We start from the raw sequence: 18,191 nt of genomic DNA, 5'->3' as shown, positions 1-18,191 counted from the left end.
AAAGTTAAGCCTCGTGTTTCAAAGCAAGAACTTTAAACTTATGCGTATAAACACACATTATATAACTGGATTTGGTGACGTGTTTCCTGTCGTTAACGGTTACCGCTGTTTCGCTAACTGCCCCCACGACACGTTATACGAGTGGTTTGGTGTTCCGAGTGTCGCCCAGCCGCCGCTGTCAGCTCTTGTTATGAACACTTCCTCCTCTGAAGGTTGGGTTTGTTTGCAAACAAAGGGCGGCCACGTGGAGAACCGCGGGCGCCTGGGAAGTGCAGTCTCCCGACGAGCGAAAAGAAGGAGACCGCGCTCCCGGCGGAACTACATTACCCATGATGCATCAGCGGCGCCAGCTCAGCTGGAGGCTGTTGTTTTTTTCTTCCCTCCGCCTGACAAGTATATATTGGTCCAGTGTTTACAGTTAGCAGGATAGAGGTCTTTTGTTGTTGAGTCAAAATGTCCCGGCTCTTTGAGAGCCCACGGTCTTTCTCGTAACTCTTCCCCGAGTATTTTGTCAAAGATACTGGTAAAAAAGTTTTCACGAGACAGGTTTATTTTTTCTCCAAACTTTTTTTTTGTATTTTTTTTTGTAGGTGTTGTTGTTTTTCTCCCACTTATTAACTGAAGAGGACGCTTCACTTGGCAACTTCTGCACAAGGTAACAACTTTTATCCATATGAAAAGGACTTGGTTCACGTCTATGGGTTTATGCATTTACAGCTATTTCTTGCTATACGTTTGAATTTGTCACAGTATAAAGGCTTGAACTGCCCAGGCTCAGCTGCTGTTGTTTTAGTGTGCCTGTCAAGGGTTAACGGTCGGTGAGAGGCAAGTCCCCTTTGTCTGATAAACCGAAGCTCTTAAGTGTTTTTCTAACTCTGCCTTTTCTTTGTTGTTCATTTATTTATTTATTTTTTAAATTGCAGTTACACATAACTCATGGTGTTTTCTGCCTATGCAGTTTCCTGGCCATACTTCTATTATACTAAATAACCATTTTTGATACTAAAATAATGTGATGAAATGACACATTTAAACACAAGAATGTCTTTAACATATCAATGACATTATTATTATTAATATTATTATTAAAAATAATAGTAACAACATTATCATTATTTTTATTATATACTATTGTGTTTTACTTTGTCTCTATTTTGCACCTGGTTTACAGCAAATCAAAAGACACAGTCAAATAGACTTTACGTCATTTTTACGTTATCTGTTTTATTTCCATATTCTTGTGTATCATTCCTCCTGAGTGGACATTAGTCACAAAGTAAATCTCCGATGCGTCAGACACCACTGGCTAAACCTGTCCTCTGTTCAACATGACTTCGAGGTGCTGCTGCTGCTGCTGGCGACTAACGCACGTGAATAGTCAGAGGTCTGCTGAGGCTGAGCCAGAGTTAAAAATAACCAGAGATAAATGACCTTACAGGAGCAAAGGCCACACCTGCCGCCAACTGTACCGCAGGTGGCGCCGTGGGTAAAGATTAGAGACTTGAATGATTTGATCAAAGGTTTTCAAGAACTTGAGAAGGGTATGTCCTGACCCACACACAATGTTTTGACACAGACTGTGGATGTGAACAAAACACATTTCATCCATTGTTGGTCGATTGCTGTAAGATCGATCTCAAACTGGCGAATGTCAGTGGCTCTGACCTGGCTCTTGTTTTTCAAGCACCGATTACGTCTGATAGCATCCCTGCCCCCACGCTTGTTCAAAACACACCTGTTTTGAACAAGACATGTGACAGACATGTAGGCCGGCCTTCCAACCGTTGCTCAGCCTCTCTCCCGCCTGCGTCTCTTCGCCCTCTTCCCTCCCATTGTTATCCAAGGCACAACTGTTTCACAGCAGTGATGAGCTACAGGATGTGTCTCACAGATTTGTGCCCAGCTCAGATTTCATTCCTTGAAACAATTTTCTCAGACCTTTTTGTAATACCCCACAGGCAGTAGAACATTGTTTGTGGGACTGTTGTTTTCTTCAACTTCTGCGCTTTGTGGCTTTGCTCCGTGAGAGCTTTGTTTTCATGCAGTGAATGTTCTCAATTTGTATTACAGTGATCCAATAAGGTTTGTAGTTATGATTGTGTGACCTTTTCCAGGATATCCCCTCCTACCACATCTGCCATAATAGCATGATAATAGTGTGTTTAATATTATTTAGAAGCACATGCTCTCTGTCCTCAGGTCATCTTGTAGTTGAGAGCGGGTCTACATTAAAGGTGGCAGCCATGGTGTTGATTCTGGGCAGAAGGATGATCAGGGAGGAATCTGCGATCAGAGACTCACCAGCTGTCAAACGCAAGGTGCTGTCAAACACGACTTCTCTACGTTTTTTTGTCCTGTAGCTTTTGTTTCGACTTCACAAACTTTTACAAATCTTTGTTGTTTCCTAAGGTGTTTGAGGTTGATTCCAAAACTTTTGCCAGCCAGGATGTCTTGGACTTCTGCTCTGGCGCATCCCACTCAGAGGGCATCCTGCAGGTGTTCAATGAGTTTCGTGACAGCCGCCTGTTCACTGATGTGGTCATCAGCGTGCAGGGCCGCGAGTTCCCCTGCCACCGCGCTGTGCTCTCTGCATGCTCTTCTTATTTCAGAGCCATGTTCTGCAACGATCACCGTGAGAGCCGTGAGATGCTGGTGGAGATCAACGGGATCCTGGCAGAGGCGATGGAGTCCTTCCTCACCTATGTTTATACCGGCCGCGCCAAGATCACCACTGAGAATGTCCAGTTCCTCTTTGAGACCGCCAACCTCTTTCAGATCACCACACTGCGCGACGCCTGTGCAAAGTTCCTGGAGGATCAGCTGGACCCGTGCAACTGCCTGGGCATCCAGCGATTCGCAGACGCTCATTCGCTGAAGCAGTTAGCCAGCCGCTGCCGCAGTTACGCCCTTGCCAACTTCTCAGAGGTGGCTCAGCATGAGGAGTTCCTCGACCTACGTAGAGAAGAGCTCGAAGAGTACATTGGCAGTGATGAGATGTCCATCGGCAAGGAGGAGGTTGTGTTTGAGGCAGTGATGCGATGGGTGTACCACAGTATGGAGCACAGGAGGCCCATGCTGAAGGCCCTGCTGCACCATGTGCGCCTGCCCCTTCTGCACCCCAACTATTTTGTCCAGACAGTGGAGGGAGACCAGCTCATCCAGAATGCTCCAGAGTGCTACCAACTTCTCCACGAGGCCAGGCGCTACCACGTGCTCGGAAATGAAATGATGTCACCCAGAACTCGTCCACGCAGGTATATGAAATGTTGACTTACTAGTTATGAGGAAGGCAAAAGGAAGTTCCTCTAGCTTAGATGTTATCTACTAAAAGAATCTGACAGTTCCTCAGTTAGTTGATCCTCTCACAAACATGTTGGGCCTGTGGAGGTATTATGACTTGTTATTGTCAATTAAATGCATACAGCATTGTGCTGTGCTGAAGTCACAGGCATTGATTGCGCATGAACTCTGTGCTCCTCCTGGCAGTGTTGTTGTTGTATTAGTTCCTGTGATGTGCGTGCGTGTGAGAGAGACAGAGACAGGGAGTGTTATTGTGCTGAACTGACAAGTGTGCCATTGACTGTTATTTTGAAATGGAAATGATAATGAGGGAGGCAAGACATGTCCTTACACAGACCGGTTTGCGAAAAAAAATTAAATAAAGAAATGATGTGATGCAACATGCGATCAGGAAATGTTGAGTGTTGTTATCATGGAACTCAACTTGCTGATATGTCTGGGTTCTGAGCCTGACCCATTTATCAGTCAGCCAATTCAGCTCAAAAAAAAGAAAAGATGCTTTGTACCTGACTAAGCTACTAGCTAATTTGTAGTCCCTGGTTCAGGTGAACAGAAACAATAAAACGCAAAGCAAAATCTATCATCTCCACTACACTATATTCAGCGGGCTCAGACTTTTGGAGCCCACATATATATATATATATATATATATATATATACAGTTCTGAGTGTGGTCTTTTATTCTATATACAGTTCTGAGTGTGGTCTTTTATTCTATGTTTTTTGTTTGTTTGAAGAGAGTCCAGTTGGACGTTACAATGTGATCTTTCTTATGGACAAAGGTTGCCGCTGACTGAAACGTTATGAACAAGATCCAAAAACACACCATCTGGCAGCCTGCTGTACAACAAACGGCAGCACAGTTGCCTTTGTGTGTCAGACCTGCCGGTGAGGGTTAATAAAAGTGGGAATGGCGCCATTTGTCATATATCAAGAGGATGTGTGACGTGTATTTCAGGTTCATTGTGTGAGTATGAAGGCAGATCTGTTCAGATCAGTTCCTGCACGGTCAGCTTTTTTTGCCCCGAGGGCCAAAAACCTCTCCTGCTCAAAACAGATGCCTGATCCTCCCCTTTCTGTGTCTACACCTGTGCTTCTCCTCTCTTGGGAATCCTCTAGAAACTAATTAATCAACCCCCCCCCCCCCCCACACACACACACACACACACACACATACACACACACACACACATACACACACACACACCACACACACACACACACACACACCAGTATCTGGTGTGAGTGTTTTAGAATTGTACAATAAGAAAAGAAGCTGCAGTTAATTATCTGCCTGTAGGAAATGTGGTCATACTCTCGGCATGTGTTTAACAGCCAAATGGGAAAATTTTGTGATAACTCCGCTCCCAAGTCTGTTTTTTTTTGTTGTCTCCTCCTGGGTTGATACCTTCATTGTGAACTGAACTATGCATTGAAGAAAAAGGCTTTTCTTGTGGAAATCACTGCTCCTTTCCTGCCATGGTCTGATATGTTTGGGTTCTGAGCCTGACCTATTTATCAGTCTGCCAATTCTGCTCAAAAAAATAGAAAATAGATGCTTAGCAACTAGCTAATTTGTAGTCCCTGTACAGCCCTGTTAGGAGTCTTTTAATTCAAACAGATTCTTCTTGTGTTTGTGTTTTTATAATGGCTACATCTCTTTTGTTTTTTGTCCCCCTCTGACCCCCCCAATCCTTGTGTACAGGTCGACTGGCTACTCTGAGGTGATTGTGGTCGTGGGTGGCTGTGAGAGGGTGGGGGGCTTCAACCTGCCTTACACTGAATGCTATGATCCAGTCACTGGAGAGTGGAAGTCACTGGCCAAACTGCCTGAGTTTACCAAGTCAGAGTATGCTGTCTGTGCCCTCCGCAATGACATTCTGGTGTCAGGTAAGACCACGCAACATTTGTAACAGACAATTTTAAAGCAGGGTAGGAAAGATCGTGTTATACCCGAAAACAAAAATTCGCTGAATGAACATGGACAGTGTGTGTCTGTACTCAACTTCCAATCCCATGTCTCGGTGGAGTGGCAGGAAAGGCCATGGTGGCTCTTTGCCCTGTGTTAGTTTGACATGAAGGAAAATATGAGAGCAACATCTGGATGCACTCTCCAGGCTCCGTGCTAAACGAGGGCGACCTTCACTGCCTTGCTCAGTCCTTGCCAATCATCAGACGCGACAGCCTTTTACATCTTTTGTGCAGCTTTCTAGGATTCCCTTCATGCAAAGAAATAACCACCCCCTTCCAATCTGAGACCCCGTCAACAGGCTGTAGTGAAATAAGTTTAAAATAAACCTAAAGCTGAGATGTAATAGTTTCATGGCCTCTTGGCAGAGCGGCTGCTTTTTTGGAACATGGGCCAAGTGTGGCTTAAACCTCCCTTGGTGAAAAAAAGACCTAAATTCAACAGGACATTATTATCACATCATTCAGTTTAACAAATATGGTCAGAGTAAAGGTAATTGCCAAGTAAAATATTGATTTGAATATGTGCTGTGTACAAGACGCAGGGATTCCAAGAAAATACATTGACACAAGTATAAATATTCCTGCTGATACTCAGACATGCTTTAGATGTTTTGCAAGACACAACCTGACAAAAACGGCAGTTGAAATGAATAGAGAAGAGGGAAAAAAATGAGGAAGGGAGGGAGATGCAGAGAAAAAATAATGTTTTTCCTTACGTCTTAGCTATCAATTTACCCTCAGGCGCTGCCTGGAAAAGTCAACATACCCCTCCCTCCACGTCTCACACACATACATACATACTCACTACTACTTTAAACAGTATTATATTGAACTTTTTTTTAAAAGTGCATCCTCTTCATGACATTCCAACACATGCCTCCATTCTGTCTGGCTGTCTGTCTGGCTGGCCGGCCTTCTCCTCACAGTGAGAACTGGGGCAAATACCTTGGAGATCCTCCGGCCTCAAGCACAGCTGCAGTCACTGTAGCTATGGTCTTAAATAGGATGTGACTCAGTTGGGTATATAAAATGCCTTAGGTCTTTCTCTCCTTTGACAGCGACTCTGGCCATGGACTAACTTCCATCAGTCGCATTGCAGCTGATGATTGTTTACTGGATTAACACAGGAGCACTTCAGATTACAGTCAGTGGGATTTCAGTTATGATCTGATCTCACAAATATGTGAAATACATGTATGTTTGGTTTAATGTAGCAACATGAAATAGATGTCTCTTTGCCACGTGACTCCACTGTCGGAAATACTATTTGCAATGTGAAATCAGCTAGTGTGGAGTAAAACACACATGCCTGCGACACATATTAGAGGTTTGACTGTCATAGTCACAGATACTCTTGCTCACAAGTGTTCTAGTTTCCTCCTTGAACGACAGGAAATTAATATACTGATATACTTAATATACTGACCTGAGCAATGAAACGTCTAACGCTCAGAAAGCTGTCACACAAATCATTCTGGGACATCCCAAAGTCCACGCAAATTGTTCGTCAAAGACAGTGATTAGCAGCAGCGACCCTCCCCACCTGAGCAGGTCGGACAAACTGGAGTTGAAGTTCATGAGGAAAAAAAACTCCAGCTTCCTTCGACATGCCGTTAAAGTCTGCAAGGTTCTCTTTCAAGAGGTCAACCATCAACCGGTTTCCGTCATGCAGTTCTTCACAAACAGAAGCCTCAAGGGCAGCAGACTGTCTGGCTCTTTCAATATCCAGCAGATTACTGAGCGCACACGTGCTGCGAAGAAAACTTCCTTCTCCTGTCTCCTTTTGTCTGGGTTCTACCATATAATTAAAATGGTTGAACATTTATGACCTTTTTTTACCCCCCACCCCCTCCTCTCAGAAAAACAGATAGTAGTGTGTGCAATATTTGTTGTAAAGATTAAACACAAATATAAATCAATCCTCACGTACCTAGTCTTAAGGTAAACTATTTTACAGTATGGAAAACTCCCGCTTTGGTTTTATGTGAATGCAGAGGAGGTCTAGACACCTTTGTTTACACTGGCAGGTTTTCTTCATGCCCGTCATTGCACCACAGAACCACCCACACTTGTTTTGTACAGATACTATCAAAACAAAATGTCACGTACTGTATTTCGATTTTTTTAATTTAAGTTCGAGGACATCTTTAGGTATCTGTATTTTATCAAGACCTTTCACCATCATGTGATCAATTTAAGTCCAGGTGTGAAATAACACAGATTGTCTTTGACCTTTCTGTTCATATGCACAAGTCTTGTTGGTATCTATCCAAGCTACACTCCTGCGCCACAATATATTTCTTCAGAGTGTACTGTTGGACAAAAGCCAGCAGATAGCTGCTATCGGTTTTAAGAGCCCTGCAGCGATAATGTTTTTCTTAAGAACATTGTTCTACTGATAGCATTTCACCTTGTTGTATTCCTAAAGGATCAGTTTAGGTTTTCTGTATGGAGTCAGCCGACAGGTGTGTGTTTGGTGGTGGTGATTGAGTGGTGGGGGGTTTACTGAGAGAGAGGGCAGGGGGGCACGTGTCAGGGCTTGAAAAAAATGTTTCTTGGTCTGTTGTTTGTCTCTACAACTTCAATGTGCAGATTGTTTGTCCAGAGACAACAGATGAGGCACTCAGTCAGTCTGTCGTGCTGTAGCTCTGTGTGTGTGTGTGTGTGTGTGTGTGTGTGCGTGTGTGTGTGAGAGAGTGTGTGTGTGAGTCTGATTTGTTTACTAATTTAAATTTTTGGCTGACATGTTTGGTTTTTTTAGGTGGTCGTATCAACAGCAGGGATGTGTGGATGTACAACTCGCAGCTCAACCTGTGGATCAGAGTGGCTTCTCTGAACAAAGGCCGCTGGAGACACAAGATGGGTGTCCTACTGGGCAAGGTAAGGTGTTAGCCATGTAACCTACCGCACATGCATGACTCTGTTGCTCTTGTTTCATTCTCTGAATATGAAAATTAGGCAGTGGTTTGGTTTCACAGGAAAATATGCTGAATGGATTCAGAAATTTGAAACGGGTGAAACATAGAGTACTTGACATTCTCTTTATTTCCTGGTATTAAATTACCCAAGGTATAGTACAAAGGGGTGGACATTGACACATTTTCACCGAGGAAATTCTGTGGAATCACCTTCTTGAAAGATACGGAATGTTTCATGGCAATTTCCTTCACAATCATATCTCTCAGCCCACTGTTACTGTACACACAACCTCTTACCTGCAGGCTTTAAGGAATTTATTTTGAACATACCATAGGCTTTAGGCACTTGTTGACAATTGAGTTAAATTATCTAGTCTTCGTCTAGTTACTAAGCTGTGGCAGAATTCCAGTCACATTTGACGATAGCCTGCCTTCTGCTTAACATTGATCTTTTACTGTAAGTTGTTTTTTTGTGTGGATCTGTTTGTGGCCTCAGGGTTTTTTAATCAACCACGGGTGCCAGTTCACCTCACACACCCTGGATACACAGAGCAGAATCAACAGAGAGAAGAACGCTTACCTTTATTTTAAACCGTCAAATGTGCAAAGGCCTCAGCTGCAGACACAGCTCAACTCATTTCACCCCCACGTGGGGCAAATAACGGGGGAAGTCAACCATCACTTTTCAAATCAACCACCTCTTTTAGCTCTTCCTACTAAATTTCTTTCTTTTATATACAGTATCTTTTCTAGAAATAAAATATTTTCATAACCATTTCAATTATATACTGTATTACTCAGTCCCCCTGAATATATGATGTACACAGAGATCTGACACCAGTTTGCTTGTGAAATCTATGTGAAGTTAACGTCTACACGAGAGCTGATCTTTAATCCTCGATCACGGCAGAAATGTTTCTATTTACAGTTTGCAGTACAGTGCCAGGTGGACATTCTTGTTTGATGGCAGTCGGAGTTTAGTGGATGTGTGCCAGCACCCTCACACTTCCAAGTTAAGATCCAGATCAGTCCACTTCCCTGTATCAGGCTTCATGTGTCTCTGCTCAATCACTTAAGCCTGGCGTGACCATACACAGTTATGAAAACTCCTGATAAGCCTGTAAACACACGCCGGGTTTGCACACACACAGTCCTTATTAAGCACGGTTGCTCTGTAAATGTAGACATTTTAAGGTTTTCCATGTTCCGATGGAATGCTACATTCTGTTTACATCAAAGAAAACTTATCATTAGATGAAATCACTATATTGAATGACTATGTTCCTGTAAATGTTTGTCTTCACTGCATAGAATTTACATTTGTTGCATATGTAGTCATGAAGACCATCATAATGCAAAACAAATGTAGACCACTGGTGATACAATGAGAGCATGTTTACCTCACAAAAAGTTCCCGGACTGTAATTAAATGTTATTAGTGTTGCGCAAACAAGGAGCAGCCATTGATTGTCTTGGTTAAAGCCGGCACAGCATCATAAGAGACGACACACACCACTCACAGCAGTGTGTGTGTGTGTGTGCTTTAGCCATCATGTGTGCGAGTGTCCACACTTGTGCAGACACAGAGAACATGGGCAAAAGTAATGTTCTCTGTAAGATATTGGCTTCAATAGTGCTTTGTATTCTTGTTCAGAAATGGCATGACTAAAATTTTTATTTTGGGATATCTGCTTGAGGCCAATCTGCACTGGATCTTCCATGACTTCCAAACTACACCCATAATGCTTTGTTGCCTTGCCACAGTAACAACAAAACACGCGAGCAACCGAACTCTGCACTGGTTTTCCACAACAGTGAGGGAATCAGCTGGGCAGTCACATTGGGGCTATAAGAGTCAGAAATTAGCTCCAAAGTGAGTCATGTATCAAGATATAGTGAAAACAAGTTGGACTGATGTGGCTGCCATTTAACGTCACTGTGGAGGCAGCCAAGTTTGAGCTGCATTAACTGCAGCTGGCTTAACTCTCATCCAAAAGTGATGTGATGATGAAATGAGAGGGCACAGCAGAAGTTTTGGATCAGTCGTTCCATTAACATGTATTGTGTTTCTATACTCAAGTCCAAGGCCTGCAACTTAGGAGCTAAATTGTCAACACAGGCAGCACAGAAAAGATGCAAGATGCAAGCTGGGATATATGCAGTAAACGGTCCTCATACAGTATGTGTGCGCACACCATTCCTGGAAAACCAAATTCCTTGGAGCTGTCAAATCCCACGAGATGCTCTTGTATCCAACCACATGTGGTTTTGTCTTCTCTCTTTCGTCCTCCCCTTCTCACATTTTCTTCTTTGCTTTATCATTTTCCTCCAGAGCTCTGTCGTCGGTGGAATTTCATTTGCTCTTGTTTTCTCCCTTCAAGTCAATTCCCCTTGATATGGTTTCATTCCAGATTATATCTGTCCTATTATATCACACCTACAGTATCTCTTTATGGTGTCATGTTTTTTTTTCACCTCAATAAATACTTCCTCCTCCTACTGAATTTGTAATCAACCATTTCCTCTTTCAGCCTGTAATTTCCCCATTGTGAAGTGCAAAATCGTTTCTCCAGCAGCAAGTGTTGTGAACAACCCTGTATAATGGCCGTGTATGCATGCACGCTTCCTATAGTGTACTTGTGCTGACCTTTGATTGTCTACATTGATTGATTTATTCCTAGTCATAACCTTAAGTCTAAACTTCTAAAGTGGATTTAAGTATAAAAGTCTTTAAGTCCGAGAACACACCTCTCAGCGTCCTACGTTCTGTGATGTCCTGTTGGACTGGTCCTGTTTCCATAGAGTACAGGCAAAAATAGGTCACCATTTGTTTTCCTCTCCCTGTTATGCCTGCACTTGGTGACGGCTGTTCTCATCTATCATAATCGTTCTCTCTGTCTCTCTCTTGCGCCATTCTCCTATGTCGTTTCCCCTCTGAAGTCCCTCGATCCGTGTTTGTCTAGCGGTCACTACTTCTCACTTCTCTGTTGTCAGGATGTTGAGGAGACGGTTTACGTTCAGCTGCTGTCAGTGCATAAAAGTGTTCATAATAGAAGCTTGTGGAGTGGCGGTCCGCAGAGAGTCGTGAATCGCGTTAGGCTTAGTGTTTACGTGTGATAACCACGTGGCGCAATTTGATACAGAGCAAGTGCTGCCATCATCGAGCCAATGGGAAATGTGCCTATATAGAAATAATTAACGCTTTCATGGTGTATCGGAGCCACGAGGAGGGTTTTATCGAGTGAGTGCAGAGCGGTGAAGGAAACAGTGATCCAGTGCCCATCAACCTCCACTCCCCACCACTAGTGGATTCAATTCAAACAAGCCAGTGTCTGGTTATCCTCAGTGGAGCATTAAAGGGTCGGTTCACCCAAAATATTAAGAAGAATGCAGAGTACAAAAGACACACTCCCTTTAGCCTCATTTTACTGTGGAACGCTCAAAACTAGAGCCGACTGATACGGATTTTTGGGGATGGAGGTCGATACACATTTTAGGGAGTAAAACAAATTCCAATACCAATGGTTTATTCTTCTGTAAAATGAAAATGTTCATATTGGCAAACCACAACCAGAGAGGTTAGAAAAAGAGTCATCAAGTACATGAAGCTGTTTTTCCCTGTGCCAGTTTTTCAGTTAAAAAAGGCGGTAGTTCTATCATTAACCCCAGGTGTGGAGTGCAAATATCCATCTGTCGCACTTCTGTCTTTATGTTCCTTCCTTTTCCGTCCAACTGTCTCTGTCTTTGTTCACCCTGTCTTTCCCCCTCCACCCCCCACCTATGCTTGTTTATGCTTCAGATTTTGTGGAGAGGCAGGAACAGCCTGAAGGTGTTCTGTTGCATAAGGCCAACCTGTTGATGAGCAGTGTTATGCTTATAACCAGTAATGCTGCTCGTATCCTTGACACATGATGTGATATTGAGGAAGTAGAAATTATTTTTAAACTCTATTTCCCTTTTCATTTTTTCTTCGATTCTTCATGTCTCATGTTCCCATTCGTTTCTCATTTTGCCATTCTTGGCAAACATGATATTCACGATGTACATTATATTGGCAATTAACAGATTAGGATTACAGCACATAACAACGCAGATTAAACACGTGGTGTGCTGCTGAAAGACTCAAAATGGTTTGTGAAAGCCATTGAAGAAGTTGACAGAAGTCACTGTAAAACTTCAGAGGTATAACAAGACAAAACACTTGTTGTTGAATGGATTTGGTAGTAATGTTCAGGGAACCGCACCAGTGCCGTGCAGGGATGCGGAGCAGTGTTTAGAGATGTAAGAGCAACAGGTACAGGAATAATGTTGGTTGCTCAGAAGCAGTATGTCATCTTTGTACTGCACCTGATAGACTGGTTTTCTAAGTGCTGACGTAGCTAACTATTATATTCGTGAACTGGTAAGCTTGAATACAAACATGTTTCCATGTGCTCATAGGGTATGTAAAATGTTTACACCATAAGTAAACACAACTCAAAATGTCCCTAATTCTCAATTTGTAATAGCTTGAAGCACACATCAGATTTTCACAACCCTTCACCTAATTGAAATGTGTTTTGTGTGTCTGTCCTCAGGTCTATGCTGTTGGAGGCTATGATGGCCACAGCCGCCTGAGCAGTGTGGAGTGTTATGACTCCTTCTCTAACCGCTGGACTGAGGTGGCACCGATGAAAGAGGCAGTCAGCTCTCCTGCCGTGGCCAGCTGTGCCGGCAAGCTCTTCGTGATTGGAGGAGGGCCCGATGACGAAACTTGTTCAGACAAGGTGGGAAACAGATGTGTGCTCCCCAAACCAGCAGCTCAGGTGCTTTTTGTGTTGGATAACCTTTGTTCAGTTATTATACCTTAGACACACAAATAAGACACAATGGCTGTGGGGAAGAAAACATCAAAGTAGACAAATTAGAGGGTTGTCTGAACAAACACTCTACTTGTTGGTGTAAAAAAAACCTATATTTTAAATAAACAGGCTCCTGTAATTACAGAAGATTATTTTTTGTTTCTTGATTGTGTAATATGCTTCTGGTGTTATTCTTTCCTTCAAACAGTATGTGCAGGTCTGATCCAACTCAGAAAGTAAGCTTAGTGAGCAGTTCTGGCCTATCACTGAAATACATGAATTGTATTATTATTATTATTATTACACATTTTTCAATGATGAAATAAAGCTTCCTGGGTTACCAAGAATCGATTGCTAAACATTTTTAGCTTGTTAAAGGAGACATTAGGCAAGATATGACTAACAGTACAAAAACAGGAATGACATCTTTTTCTGTTAAACTTTATTAATTGGTAGTATAGCTAATGTTATTACAGCCATTGCCTGGTCATATTTGATGCCTGTTTTTAAATTTCATCTTATTACAGGTTTCATTTCACATCAGTCCCTCACTGATAGATACCCATTTAGTCAAAGCAACAACTATTTACCCACCACATATATATACTAGATAAATAGAGAATTTGTCAATCACAACTAACTATATGCAACTGTATGTAACAGGTTCAGTGCTATGATCCAGAGACAAATTCCTGGTTACTACGGGCCAACATCCCCATTGCCAAGCGCTGCATCACAGCAGTGTCCCTCAACAACCTGATCTATGTGTGCGGCGGTCTCACCAAGTCCATATTCTGCTATGACCCCATTGAGGACAACTGGATACATGTGGTTCACACCTTTAACAAACAGGTAATAGAATAAATGGAAATACAATGAACTTCCTAAAGTTTGTTCCTGAAGTTTGCAGCTTCAGCTGCAAGAATCCTGGGTTTTTTACTGACAGGCTTCAACCTCTAATTTCCGTCTACCTCCCTGCAGGAGAGCTGTGGCATGTCAGTGTGCAACGGCAAGCTCTTCATCCTCGGTGGCAGAGGGGAAAGTGGTGAAGCTACTGACACCATCTTGTGTTACGACCCAGCAACAGGCATCATCACAGGAGTGGCAGCCATGCCACGGCCAATCTCCTACCATGGCTGTGTCACCATCCACCGCTACAATGACAAGTATCACAAGTCCTGACTATAAACAAACACACAGACGCACAAGAGAGAGAGCGAGCAAACTATACATCTTGTAAGTCTTTGAAACTCAAGCTCTTTGCGTTCATCCCATGTACAGCACAAACACTTCTTTACAACGGGCACATTTAATCTCACAGCACCTTTCATCTAATTTATTCTCTTACAGCTTCATGTAGCATTAGTTAACGTGGTGCTGTAAATCTTTAATTGTTGTGCACCATAGCTATAGTCCTTCTGTGAAAATGCTTAGTGGTTGATAATGTTAATGACCTGTCTGGAACTGGGCAGATTTGTGTCACATCAGTAGTAACTGCACATGGTTGGGGAGTGATGGAGCACATATAACAGAATTATAGAAAACTGATTATGATTTAGGTCAATCAATTCGATTACAGATATTCAAAGAAAACACGATTACTAGATCAAATCACAAAAAACTAAAATTTATTGGAAATTTAATGCTCTATAAATTATCATTTAAAAAAAGATCAGATATGGGTTGTCTGATAATAGCGGCCAATATGAGCCTTTCACAGGCATATCAGTATCAGTGTTAATGTTTTGCTGTATATTAGCCAATATAAAAACTTTTATTTCATAGAATAAACAATGCTGAAATGCATTTAAATGTATATCAGTACCGGCATCGGCCCCCAAAACTCCCTATCAGTTGGGCTTTAGTTTAAATTAAAAATAATAATTAATATAATAATTAAATACATTTTCTTTGAGGAAAACATAACTAGTTAGACATTGTAATGTGATCTTAAAAACTTAAAGTTCATGTACTTGGCTTTTATCCATACCACGTCATGTGGCCTAAGTACAGTGTAAAGGTCTTTTGTTTACATTTGAGTCTTGATTTCCTGAAAAGGGCCTTTTTATATCGTTGAAAGGTTAAGTGAGTAAATGTTCGTTCAGAAAGTTTTCCCACATAACCTGTAATATTTGTTTACATTTTCAAAGAAAATAAATGATGCCTAGTGTAGAGGATGGTGAAACCTGAAGTTTGGTCAGTAAATGTTTTGCTTACCTAACTGCGTGTTGTGTGCATTCAACACTAACAGAAGGTTGTAAAACTAGTAACGTTATAGAGTAAGTGATTTAACTGTGATATTGGTTATAAGCAGGTAATCAGTTTGACAGGGAACTTCCCAACAATGTGCTCTTATTACTGTGCAAGGTCACCTCATCGTGAGTCGCTGATGAGCTAATGTGATCACAGATCATGCTGATGAACAAAACGATGCCTCGAGGCAACAGTTTGAAAAAGTACCAAAGCCAAGAGTGATCTGCCAGCAGAAGCAAAAAATGACATGTTTTTGACTAAAAGATGAGCAGCCAGGTCAAATATCTGTCCTAGTGCCCACTGCACTCAATGCACATATGTACATTAAGTACAGTAAACAGCACTGGTAAAGTATAGGGAAAAAAGTATTGTTCTTCATTTTTTTGTGCTCTTTTCCATGACACTAAAAATGGCCTGTTCAAATGTGGTAAACAGTCATCCAGCTGCTCACCACAGTATCAGCAGTCCTAAATAAAGTTGATCTTACCCAGGGTTGAGCGAGGGGATGACGAGCGGAGGCTGCACCATGATATTGGAACATGGTCACTGTTAGCGTTGCCCTCTTGTTTCCTTTACTCTATCACATCCCTGCACTTATCACAGAGTGTCACTTCCCGACGCGTTTCCCTTTTCACTACTCCAGCTGTGTCATCAACTCACATTTTCTGCTTTTTGAGCTTTATTTTTTTAACGATTGTTCTTATTACGCTCATTACTGATATTTTGTTTTCCTTTTTTTAAGTTATACTGGTTTACCTTTAAAAAATAAACATTGGATGTTTGTTGTATTATCTGAAGCTTTATTGTATCTATTTCATATCATGTTAATTGATTGGTGTACTGGGCTTGTGTGTGGTTTTTTAAGATTTGAGAAGCCTTTGCAGATCAAACTCAAAGACTGTTTTGAATAAGTGGCATGCATTGTTTGGTGTGTATGTACGTATATTTGTATGTGTGACTTTTATGACTCAGTCTGGAAGTGTTGGGGCCGCGGAGGTTCATCAAGGAGTTCCAGTGTGAGCGTTACAAGACTGCTCACTTCTGTCAACAGATCCCTTCACACTGATGCGGGCTCCACTCACCTGTATACTTGCATGTAAAGATATAACTCGGGGTTACCATAGATACCTCCAGGTGTGTGTGTGTTAATGTGTGTTTACTGGTCAGCTGAGTTGGCGTGTATAGCAGTGCTATACCTCACAAGTGTGGGGGGGGGAGATTCAGGATGGAGTGGTTTATGGTCAGTAAAGTCACCTTTTACTACATTTGGTGTTGTTAGGCTAGAGATATTGCTGTGAACATAACTTTATTATTTTTTGGTTTCTTTTTTTAACCTGTATTTAAATGTGTATCTTTCTTTGTTACATATTTTGTTTAACTGTAACTGAGAGCCCCAATTGTGCACTTTGACAGAATCATGTTAAATGTAGAGTTATATGACAATGATTTTTCCTTTTTTTTCTTTTCTGTTTTTTTACTGTATCAGTAAATGTTCTTTGCTTTCGAGTGACGATGTAAGAGACAGGGCCTGCCAGCTCCTCCTGTTGGCCACCACCTGTTACTGTTCTGATATAGAACAAAATAACAAAAACAAGAACACTGAGAGAACAGACCTCGTCCGGGGCTGAGCAATCCCCCACCTATATGTTGTTTAACCCAGAATTTTCATGCCCATCTCCATCTGACCTACATATTTTAAAAATGTTATGTATTTGTGAAAACATGTCTCAAAATGAGACCTATCTTTGATGAAAAAAAATGTTCATGCAAATCTGTCCATTAAGTTTTGCGTTATCCTGCTAACAGACAAACTGCACCAATCAGACAACCTTCTTGGCTGAGGTAACAACAAAGATTGCTGCAAAGGGATCAATCATGCCAGAATTTGAATTTAACATTCTAATCTGACAACTAGGTGATGTGGACACTGACTTAAACCGGTGGGGGGGATTTCAGCCTAAACCATCCCCCGGGCCTTTTCCGAGAAGGATGAGTTTGTTGTCAGGTTTTCAACTGAAGTACGGGCGGAAAAAGAAAACACCCCCAGGCCCACACTCCTTTGCACAGAAATATACTTGGGGTAACTCGGGAGGCCAACAAGAGGAGGCTGAGGCGCAAGAAAAGTGGTGAGGCAAAAGAGTTGGAGTTAGAGAAATAGAGAGAGAGAATTTGAGTGTGCATGCGTGCATCTGTGATTTCACTGAGTATTTGATGCAGAATGGGACACAAACACTGTCCTGTTATGTTGATTTGTATATTTTCATGTTTCACTGTCAAGAGATTTTCATGAATTTGCTTTTGATAAGATTATTATTACTTTTAATGTTGAATGTGGATTTTTTTTTTGCTTGTTGTGGGTCTGTGTGTTGGAGTCCCACATGAAAACGGCATGCCTTAAATTAAACTCTGAAGAGCGGAGGGTTAAAAGTTGATTGATGGATTTGATTACAGATATAAAGCCAATGTGGATTTGATTGAATCCTAAAGGTGACTTTGTTGAAAAATGTCAATGTGCTTGCCTGCAATAGGTTGGCTTTAACCTGTTCATTGCAGGATGCTGCCCGTTGTGCCTTAATAATAATAAAAATAAAAATACTGGGGGAATTAAATCTGATAATTTTTATATAAACTTTTATCATTGTATGTGTGATGTGATATTTTAACACCACCTTTTCCTCAGATGCTCCTTGTCTAACTTTGGGAAAGCTTAGATTTATTGTTGTTTATACTGTATACAGCAGAATGTTGAAATGTAATGGTTGTCTTGTGTAAGAGAAACATCAATAAAGTTTTTTTCTTTCTTTATCAACATTTGTTTTTTCTGTCATCTGTAGATAAGATGGATTAAGAAGGAAATAATCCTTCAAAAAAATGAATAGATATATGGTTTGCAGAGTGGAGAGGCAAA

At 41.7% G+C, this 18,191-nt stretch overlaps 1 protein-coding gene across 2 annotated transcripts; it reads left to right on the top strand.

Moving 5' to 3' along the window:
* The first annotated feature begins 387 nt into the window (after positions 1 to 387).
* klhl24a (kelch-like family member 24a) lies at positions 388 to 18,092 on the top strand. 2 transcript variants are annotated; one of them, XM_035634680.2, is made up of 8 exons: positions 388 to 655; positions 2,200 to 2,318; positions 2,410 to 3,254; positions 5,006 to 5,190; positions 8,033 to 8,151; positions 12,767 to 12,994; positions 13,694 to 13,882; positions 14,012 to 18,092. In XM_035634680.2, the coding sequence occupies exons 2-8, from the start codon at positions 2,244 to 2,246 to the stop codon at positions 14,210 to 14,212; spliced, it is 1,842 nt and encodes a 613-aa protein (XP_035490573.1). In that variant the 5' UTR covers positions 388 to 655; positions 2,200 to 2,243; the 3' UTR covers positions 14,213 to 18,092. The 2 variants fall into 2 exon arrangements, with proteins under 2 accessions (XP_035490573.1, XP_035490574.1); XM_035634681.2 differs by having other exon boundaries at positions 389 to 655; positions 12,767 to 12,955.
* Positions 18,093 to 18,191: the final 99 nt, after the last annotated feature.

Source organism: Scophthalmus maximus, chromosome 5 (genome assembly GCF_022379125.1).
Source record: "Scophthalmus maximus strain ysfricsl-2021 chromosome 5, ASM2237912v1, whole genome shotgun sequence".
Lineage (NCBI taxonomy): Eukaryota > Metazoa > Chordata > Actinopteri > Pleuronectiformes > Scophthalmidae > Scophthalmus > Scophthalmus maximus.
The sequence above is the reverse complement of the archived record's forward strand: the minus strand, read 5'-3'. Positions and strand labels throughout refer to the sequence as shown.